At 41.6% G+C, this 19,700-nt stretch overlaps 1 protein-coding gene across 2 annotated transcripts in view; it reads right to left on the bottom strand.

Moving 5' to 3' along the window:
* Positions 1-19,700, bottom strand: part of exoc2 (exocyst complex component 2) — a 47,020-nt gene that overhangs the window by 25,718 nt on the left and 1,602 nt on the right. Inside the window, exons 2-6 of one of the 2 annotated variants that reach the window (XM_080033074.1) lie at positions 11,776-11,944; positions 9,874-10,050; positions 8,443-8,569; positions 4,945-5,058; positions 3,571-3,695 (exon numbers count right to left, since the gene is read on the bottom strand). In XM_080033074.1, the coding sequence (XP_079889200.1) occupies positions 3,571-3,695; positions 4,945-5,058; positions 8,443-8,569; positions 9,874-10,050; positions 11,776-11,893 (661 nt within the window). In that variant the 5' untranslated portion in view covers positions 11,894-11,944. The remainder of the gene's footprint in view (positions 1-3,570; positions 3,696-4,944; positions 5,059-8,442; positions 8,570-9,873; positions 10,051-11,775; positions 11,945-19,700) is intronic. The other variant, XM_080033075.1, reaches the window with a different exon arrangement.

The raw sequence follows: 19,700 nt of genomic DNA, 5'->3' as shown, positions 1-19,700 counted from the left end.
TCTGCGGTGGTTCACATGGAATGTTTATAGGCCCACTTGTTTTCCATATCCCAAAAATTACATCCTTCTGCAAACAAGTTCAATATTACATCAACCAAAATTTCGACCAATAGTGTAAGCAGAAATAATTTGAGATGTCTTGAAAGTGGAATACGAATCAGACCACTACAAAATAAAGTCTGACCTATCAATAGTAACGAGGCCACCTGACAAAGTTTGACTGACTACATTTACAACTCAAGAGGATCTAACCTTTGACTTCTTTTGAACCCTGTCTGACACTGAGAACCTGTATGATGCTGTATTACGTCTCTGGGTCCAAACCTCAGGTACAGTAGTATCACTCACTCTAGCGTCTAGCAATATTCAGGGTTCAAATCCCCACTGGTTCAAACCCCATCTGATTTAAATACATTTTGATACACTTTTGTCTACTATGCCTACCTAGTATAAAGTAGTATAACATCAACAACAACTTTTTTTCCGTGTAACTAAGGATTCACCCAATTCCGATACATGAACTCTGCGAATCTGCAGATACAAATTTCGGATCCGATATCATGCCATACCACCTATTGATTTGATGTAAATAACTGTGGTGTTTAAAAACTGCGGGCCGACCTGACTTAATAAATGCAGAAGTAACACTGAATTTTTTTAAATTACATTGACAAAGACACTGTACCTAGGGTACAATGGTCGATAACAGGTCTTCGCCACCATACTCTTCAGACGGTTGGGATGGAGATACTTGTAGCATGCTAATCTTTTGAGGCCACGCGACTTGATCATGCACTACTGAATCTGAAGTTCTGAGTACAAAACCCCAGCATAAAAGGCTGCCTGGAGTTCCCAATTTTTACTTCTCTATTTGCCAAGAGCCTGCATTAGCTAACGAACCCAAACGGCAACTGCAATTAACAAGATTTGTGGTTTGCAGATGTAAAAGTCTAAACTGTAGACACAGAGTTCATAGTTCATTAAAAATGAGACATGGGATTTTGTTTTGCTTTTTTGGGGTTGGAGATGGTTAGCTCTATTGGAGAGCAATTAAGACGCAATTAGTGGGGGACGAGAGAAAGAGAGGGAGGGAGAGAAACCCCACGGATGTTGAAAGTCATAGTCCTGCCGCTTGCTCTAAATATTTTCTATCCGCCTCATTTCTTTCCCCAGATTTGGCCTCTCTTCCTTGTTTCCAACCTTGCCGGCAGCGGGGACGCTTTGCAATGCATCAAAAAATAACTCCAGACTTCTATTAAAGTCATCAATAAAAATCTCACATGCAAGCAGAAGAGAAAATAAACACAAGATGAGACAAGAAAAAATGTCTTGATGGTGATTGAGAAGGCTGGAGGCAATACAGCAAATTCAAGAAAGAAAAAAAAAACACACATGTACACCGTTAATAACTCTTTTTCAAAGCGAATTTCTTTTAATTTTTTCTTAGCTACATCTCAGGTGAGGTTCATTTGGAAAGGACCCAGAACAACAGAGACTTGTCAAATGCTGCCAAGGGACAAAGAAAGGATTCACAGTTTCTCAAGACAGCTGTGCTAACCAAGCGTGGCAGTGAGTGACTGCAGAGCTGTGTGGAGCTGGCTGGCTGTGAGCAGCATGTCGGCTGGTATGTCGGTTTGGCTGACCATACCTAAGTATACAGAATATCTCCACTTGAGCTATCCATTCTGGGCTACCACTTCAGTTTTTTTATGACTCAGAGCCAAATATTGGACGAGAAAGGATGGCGTAGTGCTGTAATGAGTCATGGTGAGAAGACCAAAGTCAGGAAGTTTAAAAAATTATCTTCAAGTTGCTGGGTTAAATACAGGACCAACTTTTGAGTGGAAATGACATTTGAAAAGTGTAGACAGAGTGAGCCTCCTTTTTTTCCTTCATACCATATCTTGGGTTTTTTGTAGCCATATTTTTGGCGAGCCAGCACGTTTGTTGATGTTCGTTTATAGTGTATCCGTCATAGTAATAATCAGCCATAAGAGTGAGCCCAGTTTAAGCCACCAGAGCTTCTAATGGCTCCTGTATTCTGTGTTGTTTCCATAAAGGGCACCAACTCATAGAGAGTGGAAACAAGTGCAAAGTATAGAGAATGTCAAGCTAAAAAAAATTTGGAGAATGCTAACAGCTAAAAATAATCATGCGAGCCTCTTGAAAAAAAATATTATCATAGCATTGTTTATGCAATACAGATGTGAGATCTAATTCTAAAGCAGCATTTAATTGTTGTGGAAAAAAGGAAAATGAAAATAAACATATTGTGAAAAAAAGAAGCAGCATTTAATGCTATTTTTGTTCACTTGAGTGAGGTAGCACAAACTGTAAACACTGACATATTATCACCTTATAAAGTATTTAGCATCGATGTGTTACCAAACAGTTGCATATTTACGCATTCAGCAGACACAGAGTAAAGTAAACACTCCTTTCGATCAGTGGCCCAGGCAGAATGTTAACTCCTTTTTTTTTGTTTACACCGAAGTCTACACCTACTCTTACATCTACCCACAAGTTTACCTTCTAAAAGTATTCATACAAAAATCAAAAAAAAAATATTTTTTAAAGTGGGCAATCCAACCTTGTCACACAGGCCATAAAGCATCACTATGCCCTGTTAGTTCACAGGTCACTTGAGTACATCCGTGGTGTTCCACTTCCTTCGTCTGCAGAGAGACTGTAACATTTCCCATTGGCGAAGTGGGCACACAGTAGGCACGCTCAGTCTGAACGTGAGAATGACTGTGCATTGTTCCCATTGGTCATATTGGGCCTGTTATCAGCACTATCAGTCCTAATACTCTGGCCTGCATTGTGTTGGGGGCTGCTCCGTTTATTTAGATTCAGCCACTAACAATGAAAACATTGCCTCTCTCCCAACCGGGGCACAAACATACGGAAAGCAATAATAATAATGATGGAGGCAGAAAAAGTGAACATATAAATAGTCGAGGGAAGTAACTGAGCGGCTATGGCGGGAGAAGAGGGTAAACAGACAAAAGTATGAATGATGAAGCAAACAATTGATGTGAGGTACCTGGCAGAGCGACAGCAGTCAGTCTCTTGCTACCTTGAAATTTCTCTGGCATTCGAAGGTCAATTTGGCCAAGTGTGTGTGTGTGTGTGTGTGTGTGTGTGTGTGTGTGTGTGTGGGTGTGTGTGCGTGCGTGCGTGCGTGCGCGCATCTAGTTACAGGCTATAGGGAAACTCAAGTGAGACTGTGTGTGTGTGTGTGTGACAGGTGAGAGCTGATCTCATTTTGATGAAGGTGAATTAGCCGTGTTGTGGTTGGCTGGCGTAGCTGAAGCAGAAACTGGAGGGTTTTCACACAGCGGCCAAATGAGCCTCTTTAATCAACCGCTGCTAAACCACATGTGGGGAGAGTAAAAAAAAAAAAAAAAAAAGGGCCCAGGACACGAACGCTTGCGCACTTTCCAAAAAATCAAGAGCTCTTTTTCGGAGTAGAGTTGAAGAGTGATGATTTGGAAGTTTGTGTATTAATTGGTGGGTCATTTGGTGCGGTTCCACAGCACACACAAAAAATGTGTTAATCCCTCTCACCTGCCAGAGCGTCCTGGGCCTCAAAGAACGTGCTGAGGCCTCCTTTCACATAGGCCAGACTCCCCTCGTTCTTTTTAGTGGCCTGCTTCTTCAGATTACCGGCAGCCGACTTCAAGTTCTCAAAACTGGGGAAACAAAAAACAACTTTACTTAATAAAAGGGCTGGCGATACATTAGTTTGGTTCATTAGTTGATTCGTCAGGGACCATGTACAAAAACAACATTAGTCTCACAGAGAAAAGATTATTTGTACCGGTATGATAGCAGTTTGCTCATTTCCATCTGACTGAATTTGCTCATAAATTAGTCAAGTACTCAATTCAGCCCCGCATTATATTAAACATTATATCATTTTGTTATTTTAGCTCGCACACAAATGCATCTCTAACAAAATCACACACACACTCACGCACGCACGCGCACACACACACACACACACACACACACACGGTTTTGGGGCAATGTGAGTACGTGTGTCAAGAGTCCTGAGTGAGGTTTCCTCCGCAGGAAGAAACAGTCACCCAGCGAGCTCCAAACAGAGGCCCCTGGTCATGTTGGATCCTGGGGTCTGGGTTACTGGAAGGCTAAGCAGGCGGGGCGGAAGCCAGGAGAGTCCAAAATAACTCTCCTCTGCCCCCAACATGACAGTCAACCAAGCTCAGCAGGCTTCTGGGTCAGCAGGCTGCAGCCCCCTCGTCTACAGTACATACCCAAATATTCACACTCTCAACCGAACGACCATGTGAAGATGTGGCCAAGAAACTACATCCTTAGAAACGGAACGCCTTGATAATAACCTAGCTTTAAGAATTCTACGTCTTTTCTTTTCTCCATGGATTCAAACTTACTCAATTTCATCCCAATTTAGTCATTGACAGTCTGCAACACTTATTTTCATTATCGATTAATATTTTGATTTATTTTCTTTCGGTCTGTAAATGAAAAGAAAATCACAATTCCTGGTAAGGGTTAGGGTAAGGGTTAGGGTTTGAATCACTTTCGTCATCATAATTGAACATCTCCTCATGATCCACTAACGGTCAGTGTGTGTGCGCTGAAAAAAAATACAGTTAATCAACAGCCTAGGTTGCTAGTTACGGTGGGTCCCCTTCGTTAACATAGCCTTTGTTCACACACCAGTGTACAGAGCCTAGGCTGTGGATAAACACCAGATCTTTTACAGATTACAGATTAGCAAATTGTTGAAAAAGTTGAATTTGACAACAAGTGTTCTCCAGAATCGCTGACTAAACCTTTAAAAGGACTATAAAGTTATGCAAGTGAACATGGGGAGGGATGTTTAATTATTACTTTTCTCTTCATGACTATTAGTTATAGGAACTGTATTTTAAGATTAGTGATAAAAGGACGTACCTGGAGCCTGCATGGTTTTCTATGAGGTACAAGGTGGCAGAGAAGTTCTCACAGGTGAAGTCTCCACTCATTCCGGGAAAGGTCAGCTCCATGTCTTTGGGCGGGATTTTGCCTCTGAGAGAAGAAAGGTAAACAAAGAGGAAGACAGGAGAACGCCACTGTATTAAAAGATGTACAGACTATAAACAGTAAAGGATCAAACCCGCCAGTACAAACTCTAATGATGTTTTAAATTCTCTAAAGTCACACAAACACACAACTGAAAAAGTGAACACACAAACAAGAGACAAAATAAAATAAACAACTAACATGGTCTACTCTACTTAACGTGTTTCTAAGGACATTGTTTAAACTAAAGGTAAATGTTAAGCAAAAAATAAAAGTCAAAAAGGTGTCATGAAGGTCACTTCAGCGCTGCTGTATGGTCGAAGGAAAGGCTGCCATATCGGTTTAAATTTTCCTGCATTCCCTGAGATCTCATAAGGGATTTTCTCCATGTATAGTTTATTTGAGAACTCCATGAGCCACTTATCAAAGCAGGTGGCTATCTCATATTTCAAACCTTAAAAATGTTCGATTTTTAAAGCGATAACCATCCCATACTGGATAGACAAAGCTTTCATACGACCTAAAGTCTCTAGTTGTTGTGACGAGCCTAGAATGGCCGTTTCTGGGTTGGGATGGAGGATGTGGCTGTAGACATCTGAATAACAACGAAACACGCTTGACCAGACATTGTGGAGTTTAGGACAGAACCAAGACATATGAGCCAGGGATCCATCAGAGTGCTTGTACCTAATGCAAAGGGGTGAGGAGGAGGGATACACTCTAATAATGTTTAATCAGGAGAAATGTATGGAAACATAAACCACAAATTTGAAGTGAGGTGTTTTTTGGCTAAATATACTAATTGTGTAATTTGTGAGAAGCATTTTTAATGTGATGTTGGGGTGAGTTTTTTTCCCAGCAGGGGGCAGTGTTTGGCCAAAAAGTGTCTGGTCTGGGTACAGCTTGGCGTGGGAAGTGCAGTGTGTGACGCCTGGGTTCCCCTGGAGGACCCAGCACTCATTAGGGGAAGCTTGATCTCTACTAATGACCCGTGGCCTACACAAACCAAAGCCCCCGCCACCACCAGCACCACCCACTCTGCAGTCATACACACACACACACACACACACACACACACACGTAGAAAAAGCAACAAACGGACAGTGCAGTATGAAGGTCTGTGAACCAAAAAGAGCCATGCACAAGAATACACTTGATGACGTATGCACACACTAAACCAAAGACACATACACACAATCATGCATGTGTATGACCTCATATTACTTCTGCAGTGTTGTTGCAATGTTCAAAAGGAAACTATAGCACAACTGAGTGAAAGTTCAACTGTCCTCAATATTTAAGCACATATACAGTATGCAATTACGAACACACATGCACTGTATATTCAATATTTTGGTCACTGAATATTATACTGAAGATAGAGAAATTGCAATGGTTAAGAATAGAGTAAGAGAGCAGCGATTGTTCTTTTGTACTTTTTTGGGTTTCTTTTTTAAGCCTTTCATTATTTCTCTGTGTCGTTGAACTCACAAACAAAACAAATTATGACAAATTTAAAAAAGTATTTGAGTATGTATGTAAGGGAACACTCCATCAAACAGTAAGATGCCTCCTAAAGACAGTCTAGTTGCCCTCCAATCTTAGACCAGATAAGACCCTTTCCTCTTAAAACCTGGACTGGGTTGCACATGCCACCTATACATGTTTTTGAGTAAATTGAAGTTCTTAGTAACTTCTTGCTTGTAGTGTTTCACTAAAATAAATTGGGTTGCAGCGTTAAAACTCTAGGAATCTCTTCCCTGAAAAAGATATTGTGCTACTGCACTTTGTCTGAAGCAAGCAATATATGCATCTTTTGCATGGTGACGAGTATTGCTCGATTATATTGTTTGCATTTGTTCTATTCTCCATATGTACATCTGGTATAGGTGGAGAAATACATGTTTTTCGTGACCTTATTGTGTGCAATTTTTTTTGCAATATAATTTCGTAATTTGAGTCACACTGTTATTTTGTGGGTTATGATTTAAAGCTTTAAAGGTTCAGTAAGCGGAATGGTCAGTTTAGCTAACTTCCTGTCACTGACTGCAGTTAGCAGTCCCCTCCCTCGTCCCCACATTAGTGCACTGCAGTCTTCAAGCAGCAAGTTATCTAGCATCATCTCAGATCCATAAGTGTGATAAACCATGATAAAAACTATCAAAACAGACATTGGGAAGGATTTTTACCTGCTCCGCCATTGTAGGCGCATACACATTCACTCATCTGTCGCTCTGCACGTGCACCGGCACTGAGACGGGTGTCGGTTTGTAGCGTTCTGATTGGATACCAGTTTCGGGATCCCCGAAAAGTTTATTTGCCCATTACATGCAGAGCGAGTGACAGAGATCGGCTTTATGAAACGCGCACACTATATAAGTGATCACTGTATGAATGAAGGTGCTCACTTCACCTTTAATGGATGCCATGTCAAATATATGTTGTCCATATCACCCCTATTAAATTTAGGCAGGTGACATATTGTGTTTTTGTAGCAATCTAGCTTTGTCAGCTGGTAACACCTTATAGTAAATCATATGGAAATGTTTAGTTACACCTGAGCTTTACTGTATGTATAAAGGAGCTTGTATGGTGTGACCTGTTTTAACCTAGTGACTTTACATACTGCACATTTAAACACTTACGCTATATCTAGGCCAAGTATGATGTAACAAACAGCTGGTGCAAACAGCTACAGCTGAATAACCATGGAGTGACATCACCATACAAAGAGTGATGCTCTTCCACTAACAAACAACTCGTCAGATTAAATGCTTAGAGGAGTATTTCATTTTGAAACTCTTCCTATGTCAGATCAACATGTATATGCGTTAATGCACACAGATGACAGTGTGTCCATGTATTAGTGTCAAAGAGAATTGTGTGTGGACTTTTTTAGGAATGTTTAATGCATCCCTGGGAGAAGAGTGAGTGGTACGGTCTGTTTATTGGGGTCTCGTCTCTGGCCACGAGCGGTCACTTGCCCCCGGCCCCTCTAAACCAAACAAACACTAAGCTAGAAATGCCAGGACCTGACAACACAAACTACATATCACAACTCCTGCACTCCCCTGCCAGGGCGCGTGGGAGGCAGCACCACCACGCTGCCTTCTCTCAGGCGGTATACAAACGTGTGTGGGTCGCCGCTTTAGTTCTTTCCAAATGCCTTTCTTTCGTCGTCCTCTCTGCTTTATACAAAATGATTCTGTTTCCACTCCCTGTGAGCAGCGGTTAGAGGCTGTTCAGCCATTGCTGTGTTGGCACAATATTTCAAACGCCTGCATATGGGGAGAGTTTGTTTCTGTTTAAGGGATGTAAACCATGACTCAATAAGTAGAGCGCGCGTGTTTACGGCGGTGTGATTGTGTGTATTTGGTGTGTTTCTCCTACTTGTCTATGTCGATGCCCAGTGGATTGCTGGGTCTCAGGGAGAGGGGGGAGATGCCTTTGTTGCGGTCGGTCCTCAAGTCGTAGTAGTTCATCTCATCCACCCACACAGCAGACTGGTCCAGGATACCTGCAGGACAGGGCAGGGGCATGACACACGTCACTGAGCTCCACAACACATCCCAGATGTGAGAACTACACTCTCTGTACACGTACAAAAAGACACCATTTACTGTTATTGACTTCTGTGTGCGCCTCTATGTTGAGTTATAAAAAAAAAGCTCAAATGTAAAATAATTAGGGATTACAAAACTGTATACAACTGCAAAACTGAATAATTATTTTTCTCTTTTTGTTGCAATGGATTCTCTTGCTTATTAAATGAATTACAGGATGGTCAAAATAAGCCTATACCTTTTTTTTGTCAATGATTGTGTGAATTCTAATTTGTTGGAAATGAATTGATGTAAACATGTATGTGGATTTTTTTTTTTCAGTAGCACATTCACGCAACTTGTTACGTTTGTACCCTATAATATATGACCGAAAAAAAACATTCATCAATTGATTCATGCTTCATATTTTAATGATGTTCCCATGCGTTGTAATAAACAATTAAGAATTATGTGTTGCGTTTGTTTTTCTGCAACTCACGAAAACAAATGCAAAAAGGAAACACGGGCCATTTCAAAAAAAAAAACAGATTGACAGATTTGCAACCTGTATGCGGCATAGAGAAATCGACTGTAAATACAAAATAATTTGCGTCATAAAAAAGGAAGAGAGGTTTGTGTCTATTTGAATGTTTGGTTTTTAAAGTCGTAAACCGTGGAGCTCTTTAGCAGGCTACAGATCTCTGCTCTGCTGCTCTTCCAAATGCTTCTCCTATTACTTTATCCCGAAAATATATTTTTATATTTTATTATTATTATCTGAATCACTACTGCAAGCATAAAGGGCCTTCTGGGACAACCTTGTAATGTTGGGCTTTATAAACTTCCCTTGACTTGGCTGCTGCTGATCTGTAAATTATTCAGCAGCTCTCTTGATAATCGATTCATCTGTTTGTCGTCATTGTTTACCATGCAGAAGATACTGCTTTTGGCCTTTTGAGATTGAGGATTTCCCGCTCGTCTCTGCTTTCTATCATTGTCATTTGAGTGTATACTTTGGCTTTGAGTTACTGCTTGGAAAGAAAGGAACAATGTCAAGACATCACCTTGAGCTCTTGGAACTTGTGATATGCACTTTTCACTCTTTTTCTTTTTTTGCTGTTGACATTTTAACAGACTAAACATTTAAGAGACGAATCCAGAAAAATAAGAAAGTTAAAACGGAGATTAAAGAATGATCATCATCAGATTCCCCCTGTTGCAACGTATTGGCCTGGATCAGTGAATACATTTAAAAAAAGAATTGTCTGGTGAGTCTTACCAATCCTCTCTGGCCTGATCAGTTTGAATGAGACGGTGGAGGTGCCCAGGCCTCCGGACTTGGTGGTGACGATGATCTCTCCCTTGTCGTCTTTGGCAGGACCCACGCGGCACACTATCTTACTGGCCGACATCCACTCGGCCGTCAGCAGGCAGTTGTGGCCGCAGATTGACAGTCCTGACACGGAAGACAGAAAGAGAGACGGAAAAGGTGAAAAGGCTGAGAGATACACACACACACACACACACACACACACACACACACACACACACACACACACACACACACACACACACACACACACACACACACACACACACACACACACACACACACACACACACACACACACACACACACACACACACACAGAGTAACAAGAGGGCTCACTCAAGACAGAATTGGCGTCCATCAGCGAGTTTAGTCAAACTATCACCACGGGTCAAAGCTCAAGTTGGGGTCAACATGGGCGTGGGTGGCCGTGACCTTCCTTCCTCCCTCTCACTCAGCTCCTTTAAGCTAACCTGTGTCACTTCAGTGCTAAGTGGATCATTATTGTCCCGTCGAGCACTCTGCCCCTACATCTGTCCCCCTCCTTTTAGAACCCTCTTAAGGGAAACTATTTGGACACTAGAAGACAGACAGGGATGACTGTGATTTGACTTTTCCAGGCGGGGGGATTCGGAAAGCTTCACGTGTGTATAATCAAACATCATAAAAGCCTGTGAAAGCCGATCAACAAATAGCCCATAAAACCTTGAATAATATGCCCATTAGAGCCCCATTTCCTGCCTCTGTTCTCCGCTGGCCACTTTGTTTGAATACATAAGCACTCGCACACATTTGTGCATATCTAATTGTGTAATTCCTGGCCCCAGGGACGTTTCATGGTCAGAAATAGACCCGTATTACGGGCCTAGCGCAGCATGCCAAGCGTGGAGTAGTGAGTGAGTCCACCGGCCTGCTGCATTCCCCCTCTCCCCTCCTCCGCTCAAACCAAAGTAGTGGGGGACAGGAGACATTGGAAAGAATAAGGAGCTGAAGTGTGATATTCAGAACAATGCAATTTGTTCAGATGTTTTCATGTATAAAAAAATCTCTCGTCATAATTGCATGTTACGGTACATGATTTAAATTAATTTTACTTAAGAAGCAAAATGCCTCAATTTATGAAGAAACATGTAAAAGTAACACCAGCCACTTTAAATGAAAAGTACATTTTTACTTGCATATATATATATATAAAAACAAGTTGCTTAAACATAGTTCTTTCTACTTAACTTAAAAAAAACTTTTTTCTTAAAAGTAAAACCTGAATAGTGAAAAAGTGATGAAATTCATAATTTGAACGGGAGGAAAGGGGTCGGGCGTCATGTCCACTTACGTATCATTTAAACGAAAACAAACACTACACCAGCCTGTTTAAAAAAGGGGGTCGCTATGGTTTGTTGATAGATACGTTAATAAAATCAGTTAATACTCTACATACCCGAACCGAGGGTAAATGGCCAGAATTAAGCACACAAACAAACACACACACACACACACACACACACACACACCACAGAGAGATATACAAAATAAAAATAAACATCACCCAAGAATGATTTTTTGCAATAAATAAAATCAGTATTAATTACATAATCTGTGTGCTCATGTAAAAATATATACACTCTATATATCTTGATATAGTTATTTATATACCAACATAACATATTTTATGAAGACAGGAAGAAGGGAAAATTATCAAGTGGAGCCATGTGAAGGATGAATATTGACGAATCAATATTGCTGAACAGAAATTCATTTTAAAACAATTAAACAAACATGTGGAGACTACGGCATTTTATACCGAGACAGAGCTGCGTGTGTGGTTAGTGGTGTGGTTGTAAGATGTCTTACCGATGAGGTCGGCTGGGCCCGTGCCCAGGTTCTCTCCGCGGATGGTGACTTTGGTCCAGGCCGCTCCCTCTTTGGGCGAGATGCCCGTGACCAGCGGGGGCTGACGGGCACGAGACATGGTGGCCGGGGGGGGGGAGACAGCAACACACTGGCTCAATCACCACCTGGACTGGAGAAAAGACACGGTCAGTATCACACAGGTCAAATAACTCCACACACACGAACAAAAGCTCATATTCAAGCAATCGCCACTAAACAGGTCAGGGTGTCAAGAAATTGGCGCATTAACAGAAATTGAATCAGGAGTTTTAACAACCATTTTAATTGTTCCTAGTTCATTTAAGTGAAGACTGCAGAGTACAATAAAAACAAAAAAAAATCAAAGTCCTGGTGAAAGCTTCTTCTAAAATTATAAGATATATAATAGGCGTGTTTACTGCTCCAAGAAAAATAGACAAACATTTCCCAGTTGTTAAACGAAACACATCTGCAGTAAAGCGTGCCTTGTCACCTTGAACCGTACTGTATATCATTGTTAACCCACCACCCTCTACAAATATGAATATGGTAAGAATGTTAATCACCAGACGGACATTAAGGTTTTAAGAATTGACTGGGGGACAGCAAAATACGAGCCGCATTTGGCTGGCAACGTGTGTTCATTTCCCCACCCGGTAGGTCTCCAAACAATGTATGCATTGCAGCAGTTATCTCTCAGATAATAGGAAAAATAGAGAGGGGGAGCCAAGAATGAAGGAGCAGACAGAGAGCAGGGAGGAAAGGAAGAATGTAAACCTTACAGCGAAGAATAAATAAACCTGGCCTCCCCAATCATTCCACATAAGCCCACACAATACAGCACACAGATTAGGGTACCAACCGAGGAGCACCCATGCAAATCAGTTCAGGTTGGGTCTGAGCAAAGGAAGAGATGGAAAGATTCCAAATGTTGAAAAAAATGAAAGGATGTATTTCAGCAGGACTACAGATGCTAGCTAATGCTAATAAATGACTGCCAGGTCTGACAAAAAGGCCCGACCGATCTAGACACTCGGACCTGCAGCGAGTTCAATGGCGGTAACCTTTTGCACAGTTATACAGTCACTAATTAGGTGTAGGCGTACAACTGAGGTGCAAGAAGAATTCCAGGAGCAAACATGGGGGAGGAGGGCTACCGATATCAAGGAAATCAAAACTGACACAGCACGACACTGATTAGTCTAGTGGTTCAAGAGACTTTCCTGTAAAAAGGAAATCAAAATGTCAAACCCTGATGCAGCGAGTTCACCAATCAGGAGCTATTCACCAGGGCTGTAACTTCATTATTTTAACCCACAACAGGTCACATTAAAATTGCCAAAAAAAAAGTTATTGTTTTTCTTTAATAGTAAATAGTACAGCCTACTAATATAAATTCAATTCATTAAAAACTCGTTTAAAAACAAAAAAATAAAATGTCATGGTCATCAAACAATAAAAGAAAATGCTGCTTTAGCCACTTTATCTCTGCATTGTGTCTGAAGAGAGAAACAAGACATATAAAGACATCACCTTGGACTGATTTGGAGTTGGACATATTTCACAATGTTCTTTACATTTTATAGACCAAACAATTTACCCATTAATCAAGTCATTCTTTGATGGATGAATAACATAATTGCAAACTGTACCCCAACCCCACATGTGAAGTGGCATACTTCAGGCGGCAGCGCCATGTGCGAGTACAACCATCTCATTAGACATGGTGAGTTCACATAAACATTACAAACGTATTATTGCTTTTCGCTCCGCAGTCACTTTATTGGGTACACCTGCGCAATCAAATGCAACTGTTCTGCCATAAAGTCGACTTTCATGATGCCTATTAAATGTTCAGACTTGGTCAACACTGTCAGAGACGACGTGTTAATTCAATTATTTTATTAACAATGAGGTCATGGTTAGTGTAGGACTGCTTCATATTGAGAGATGTATTTAGGCACATGATGATGACACAACAAAAACCCCAGCTGGACAGCAACACATCTTGACCTAGAAAGCTCCAAGGGTATAGGAACCTGCTACAGCACCCCTCCCCACCCCCCATCGTCGCCAACATCCTGGCGTTAACAAAATAACTGTCCAATGGGGATTTAGCCCAGGTTGTTGCTGCTGCCTGTCAGAGGAAATGGAGGGGCTATGGATCCGACATGCAGGAGATAGGAGGTTAACACAGGCCTAAAACAAGAGCTCCGTGTAGCCTTCATCAATCCCATATGTTTAGAGGAGTGGGGAGCGGCGAAAGGCAGAGGACTGGGATCTTTATTTCGTAGTAAGATTATGATTCTGCTTCCAGGAGTGTTTCTAGACTATCCTGCACCCCCCCCCCCCTCATCTTGGAAATACACGTGCACAAACACACAGATAGCCTGCCCCCCCCCCCCCTCCCCCTCACACACACACACACACTCACACGCTGGGCAGAATGACAGCTCAGCTAGGTTGCGTGCGAGGGGCCCGAGCTGGTGTTGTGTGGTCTGTGCGTATGAGAGTATGTGGAAGGATCTGCGGAGAGGTCTGGGCAGTGTGTGTGTGTGTGTGTGTGTGTGTGTATGTATGTATGTGTATGTGTATGTGTGTGTGGTCTGGGTGTGTGGTCTCTGGCGCGGGCCTAGGGAGAGCCTGCTGACGGCTGGGATGAGAAAAGAGCCGCTGTGTTTACTTTACTCTGGGGGCTGTGCATGGACACGGGAACACTGCCCAGACCCCTCTCTATAACACCAGCGTACACACACACACACACACACACACGCACACACGCACACACACGCACACACACACACGCACACACACGCACACACACGCACACACACGCACACACTAAAGGGGGGACTCTTCTTGCAAACTTATGTAACACACCATCAGAAATATCCTGTAAGCTAGCTAGGTAACAGAAACTATAACTTCATACAGACTGAAAATGAATGAACTTGTCCGTAAAGTATGAAGAGGAAAACAAAAGAATTGTTTCTGAAGCTACAACATTTTCCACAAGAGGGATAAAGGTATTAACCTCTAGGGGGCATCAGGGGATCCCCCATAAGACGACATACCCCACCTATACTTCCAACATGTGTCAAGCCATGTCGTACTGTGAAGGGCTAAAAATAAATCAACGACAACACACAACCAGATCTCTCTATCTCTCTCTCTCTCTCTCTGTGTCTCTCTATCTCTGTCTCTGTTCTCTCTCTCACTCAGGCTGACTGACAAACAGCGGGCTTGGCTCTAATCGGTGTGGTAGGCTGTGGAAGTCTGAGGCTGGGGCTCTTGCAGCAAAACAGCGTGCAGTCAAAAGCCTCTCTTGGCTTTGTGCTGGAGTACGCAGACACATTTCCATTAAAGCTCCAAACAAATTTGTTCGTAACATGAGACCATTTCATTTCCACACACACTGCACTGCACCCAAAAAATGCCGTGCACAATGATCTGGGTAGATGGCAGCGATGGATTCATTTTGAGTTCAGTTAAAGGTGGAGTCAGTGATTCTGGAGAACACCTTATTGTAAAAATATGTGAATATCTCCTCACATTTAGCTACCTGTCCGTACTGTGTGTGCTGAAAATAAAATCCAGTGTTAACATCCAGTGGTACACAGCCTAGACTTTGTAAACTGGTATGTAAACAATGGGTATATAAACAAAGGGGGCCCATCATAGATATCAACATGCCTGTCTATTTACAGTGCTAGGTTTGTTTCAGCGCACACACAGTACGTAGAGGTAAGCGGACTGCAAGGAGATATTCACTGATTTTGACAACAAGCATTCTCCAGAATTGCTGACTCCACCTTTAAAAAAAATATTGAAAAAAAAAGAGGAAAAAGTGACAAGGCAGTGTCATGTAGACACCAAGTTTTCCAGATCAGGATTTGGACTTTATTTCCCCCTGCTACTGGTGTGAGGAAAGACGAGGGCCGCACACAGCAAATACGCTGTAGAAAACCCTCTCATGATCTCAGCTACTATTTTCAGCATACACAATAGAAGCTTGATGCTTTTGATTACTGGCACATAGCTGGCATACAACACAAGTGTTTGTATTAATCTCACCATGATCAACTGGTCCGCAGCAAAGACCATTTACAGTAAATACGCCACAACATTTTCCATATAAATCCTTTTCAATTGGTAGTAGGTTGTGATTAATTCATTAAACTAAGAATACAAGAGACAATAAAGATTGACTTTCATGGATTTAATTAATGTCCCAATGTCAAAAAATAAATATATTACGTATACAATAATATAATTGTGTCGATTGAGAGAATTTTGCTAAAAAAATTAATTCTCATAAGAAATATGATTCCACTAAATGTCAAGTAACAATAACCTGACTTGAATGATCTAAAACTGAAACGAGTAGTTGCTTAACCAATGACTTAATGGACAGACTATTAATCAACATTATAACTAGTGACATTTATTTAAAAAGTAAATAATGCCAAACATTTTCTTCTCCACTAAGGATTTTCGGCTTTTCCCAGTTGTACGGCAAAGTTGTGTTGGTCAAACAAAATTGAGTGTGTAAAAAAAAAACTGGTGTTTTTGTAATGTTCTGACATTTCATACATGGAACAAAATGAATTGGTCAATTGTAAAATAAATATATGAAAATAACCATAATATGAATCAAAATATTTCTGGATAAAAATCTAAAATGATCAAGGTGTGTGTGTGTGTGTGTGTGTGTGTGTGTGTGTGAGTGAGTGAGTGAGTGAGTGAGTGAGTGAATGAGTGAGTGAGTGAGTGAGTGAGTGAGTGAGAGGGAGAGAGAGAGAGTGTGTAATGAGTTTAGGGGGGCACAAAGGGACCCATTTAGACAGTTCATCACCCCATTACCCCCACCGTCTCCCATCAAAAACATCTCAGAACCTCCCACACCCCACGACTCAGACACACACACACACACATTTTTTACACATTACACAAACACCAGATTCCATCAAAGTTGCCTCCTCTCTGAATGGACAGAGCGGGCCAAACATCAGCCAGCTTGAGATGAGTGGGTCTGATCACACAGACCTGAACAACTCCACAGTGTTCTCTCACACCCAAGCCAACACCGCAACGACGTGCCTCTAAGATGTGGAGCGAGCTATGGAGCGCTGATCAACTCCAAAAAAAAGGCTATCATGTTTCAAATAAATGGATCTTAAATAACGTGGAACTGTGCAGGTTTCTGTTTGAAGACAGATGCTATACTACGGTCAGCGATCCAGTCACTGAGTTGTTCCACAGTGACTCAGCTTCTTCTCCCATGCAATGCAGGCCGGTCCCTGCGTTTTTAATAGGGAGAGTCTTTCGTGACAGAGAGACAGGACAGAGTAATAGTGATGTGTGTGTGTGTGCCTGCCTACAGGCTGCACTATCCGACCATCACAAATGATGTCTGCCCACAGGCTTTATTATCTTTGGGGGCTGTCTGTTTGTTTGTTTGTCAGTCTCAAGTGATTTTCAGAGTTAGGCCCTAACCAAGGCAAGTCCCTCAATTTCCCATATAATAATCCTGGAGCAATAAACAGAAATATGAAGTATGGGCTTTCGAATGCAGGAAGATGTTTTCGGAGGATTAGGAGACTGGAGACAGGCGGCTTTGCCCGATGACATGGCGAAATGGAGAGATTTGAACCCTCAGGAGCCTGGCTACAACACTGCTGCTGCCTCCGGCCTTTTTACATAAGAAACACAAAGCAGCGTGAGAACCATCCTCACACAGTCACATGCTATCATGAGTTAGGCAAACAATGTTGTGCATATTAACACAAATCAACCCTTTTACTTATTATTAATATTTTCGTCATCAATTCATCAATTGATTTTTTATTTTTTTTGTTCATTCTTATAGACCTGCATCTAAATCTGCCAATTGTTTTCCCTATGTGTTTGTTCTATCAATAAAGTGTATTAACACATCGACTAGGGATGGGGCCGATCCGATCCAGTATCGGTATCGGGTCCGATATGGCCGAAATCTGCGTATCGGATGTCGGACTGACAGCTCCGATATAGAAAATAAAATAAAAATTAAATTATTATTTTTTTTTTTTTTTTTTTTTTTTACTATGAAAGAGCGAACGAGTCGTGCGAGCATGCGCCGACATTCGGTGGAGGGAGAGAGGACACCACTTTCTAATTTGACATACAGTACATATCAGTTTGTTAGCCAGTGATCTAACCAAAGCTAACCCAAGTCAAGGAAGTGGAGAGGCTTCTGCACTGTGTCACATTCTACTTTGTAAAATACAGCCAGAGAGAGGAAGACTGTGCAGACAAACAGACCACCACATATTCTAGTGGGGCACAAGTGATCATTAAGAAGGATTTATTTTGTGTGACTCTATAATTGATATTTTCATTAAAATATTGCATAGTCTGCCTTTAAGATAAACCTATATGCATTTGTGTATATTTCTTCATCTTTTAAATTAGAATTGCTTAAGCCTTCCTAGCCTTATACATAACATCACCACCAACAAAAAAATGTATAACAATTATGATATCGTATCGGACAGTATCGGTATCGGCCGATATCCGAAACCCAGATATCGGAATCGGATCGGAACTAAAAATTGTGGATCGGTGCATCCCTAACATTGACAAATACCCACAACAATTTCGTAACTCCCGTTTTTTCGTAACACGACCATTGAAGTCGTCCAAATCTTTTTGGGGGGCAAACGGTTTAGCACCCAAAAATATTAAATTTACCAGCATAGAAGAATAGAGAATTAAAGATAAGAACAATGAACAACAAATTGTAATTGTTGCAGAATAATTCTCTGACAATTGACTCGATTAATACTATAGGTGTAATCAATTAAGAAAAAATAGTAAAAGTAATTTAAATATAAGGGCGTCCGACTAAGCTAGTTTAACATGCCAAAACCTAAAAGGTATTAAATCTACAATATAAAAAAACTGAGAAAAGCAGCAAATGTTCACAATTGGAAATGCCAAAATTGTTGTTGGTTACAGCCCTGGAATTCACTAAATAATTAACCAGCTGTAATTCACAATTATTTTAATTCTCATCTTAGGTCTAAGAAATATAAGAAAATAGTGATCATGTCTGATCTAGGACATCATCTTGTCTGTCAATCAAATACAATCAAAAAACAATCTAAAACCCTAAATAATCAGTTTATTGTCACATAACACAACATAAACCACCCAAGTCCCTGTAATTGAGACTGACTTAAACTGAACTGATCATGGATGGATTCATTTTATGTCACTGTATTAATCAACAAATTGTTTCAATACGTCTGCCTCTTGCAATGGTCCACACACTGAATAAGCCGTCTCTATCATTGATCTCGTCTCTTGGAGCTTTGCTGTAAACCTATTGTTTTCCCAGCCCGAACCTCTGTCTGTCTGTCTGTCTGTCTGTCTGTCTGTCTGTCTGTCTGTCTGTCTGTCTGTCTGACTGTCTGTGTCTGCGTCAAAGAAACCACAGGGCGAATAGCAGTGTCCCAGCGTGCCTGTCAGAGGCTCTACCACCAGGTGTGTCAGACTGCAGAGTGCTGCTTCACAAACAAGGCTCTCTGGGTCTGACCCCCGCCGCTCACTCACCCTGAGCTCTACGGAGCAGCGGCACTGAGGAAAAGCCTCAAAAAATACAACCCACCACATTCCACCAAAACAAACAAGCAGGGCCACCCAAATTTTTCAATTAGAGCCTCAAGAGGAGGAGGGGATAGGGAGGGGGGTTGCAGGAAATGGAGCAGTGTAGCTTTGCCCCCCCCCCCTCCCTACCCCCAGCTAAGCAGTACTGACTGTGGAGAGGAGAGGGAGACACACACAGAGCTCTGCAGGCTGAAAGACTCCGAGGACTTGACGTAGGCGTGGATGTCAACACAAATGATGGAGGAGCTCAATGACAA

This window comes from Ammodytes marinus (genome assembly GCF_949987685.1).
Source record: "Ammodytes marinus genome assembly, chromosome: 8".
NCBI classification, from domain to species: Eukaryota; Metazoa; Chordata; class Actinopteri; order Uranoscopiformes; family Ammodytidae; genus Ammodytes; species Ammodytes marinus.
The sequence above is the reverse complement of the archived record's forward strand: the minus strand, read 5'-3'. Positions and strand labels throughout refer to the sequence as shown.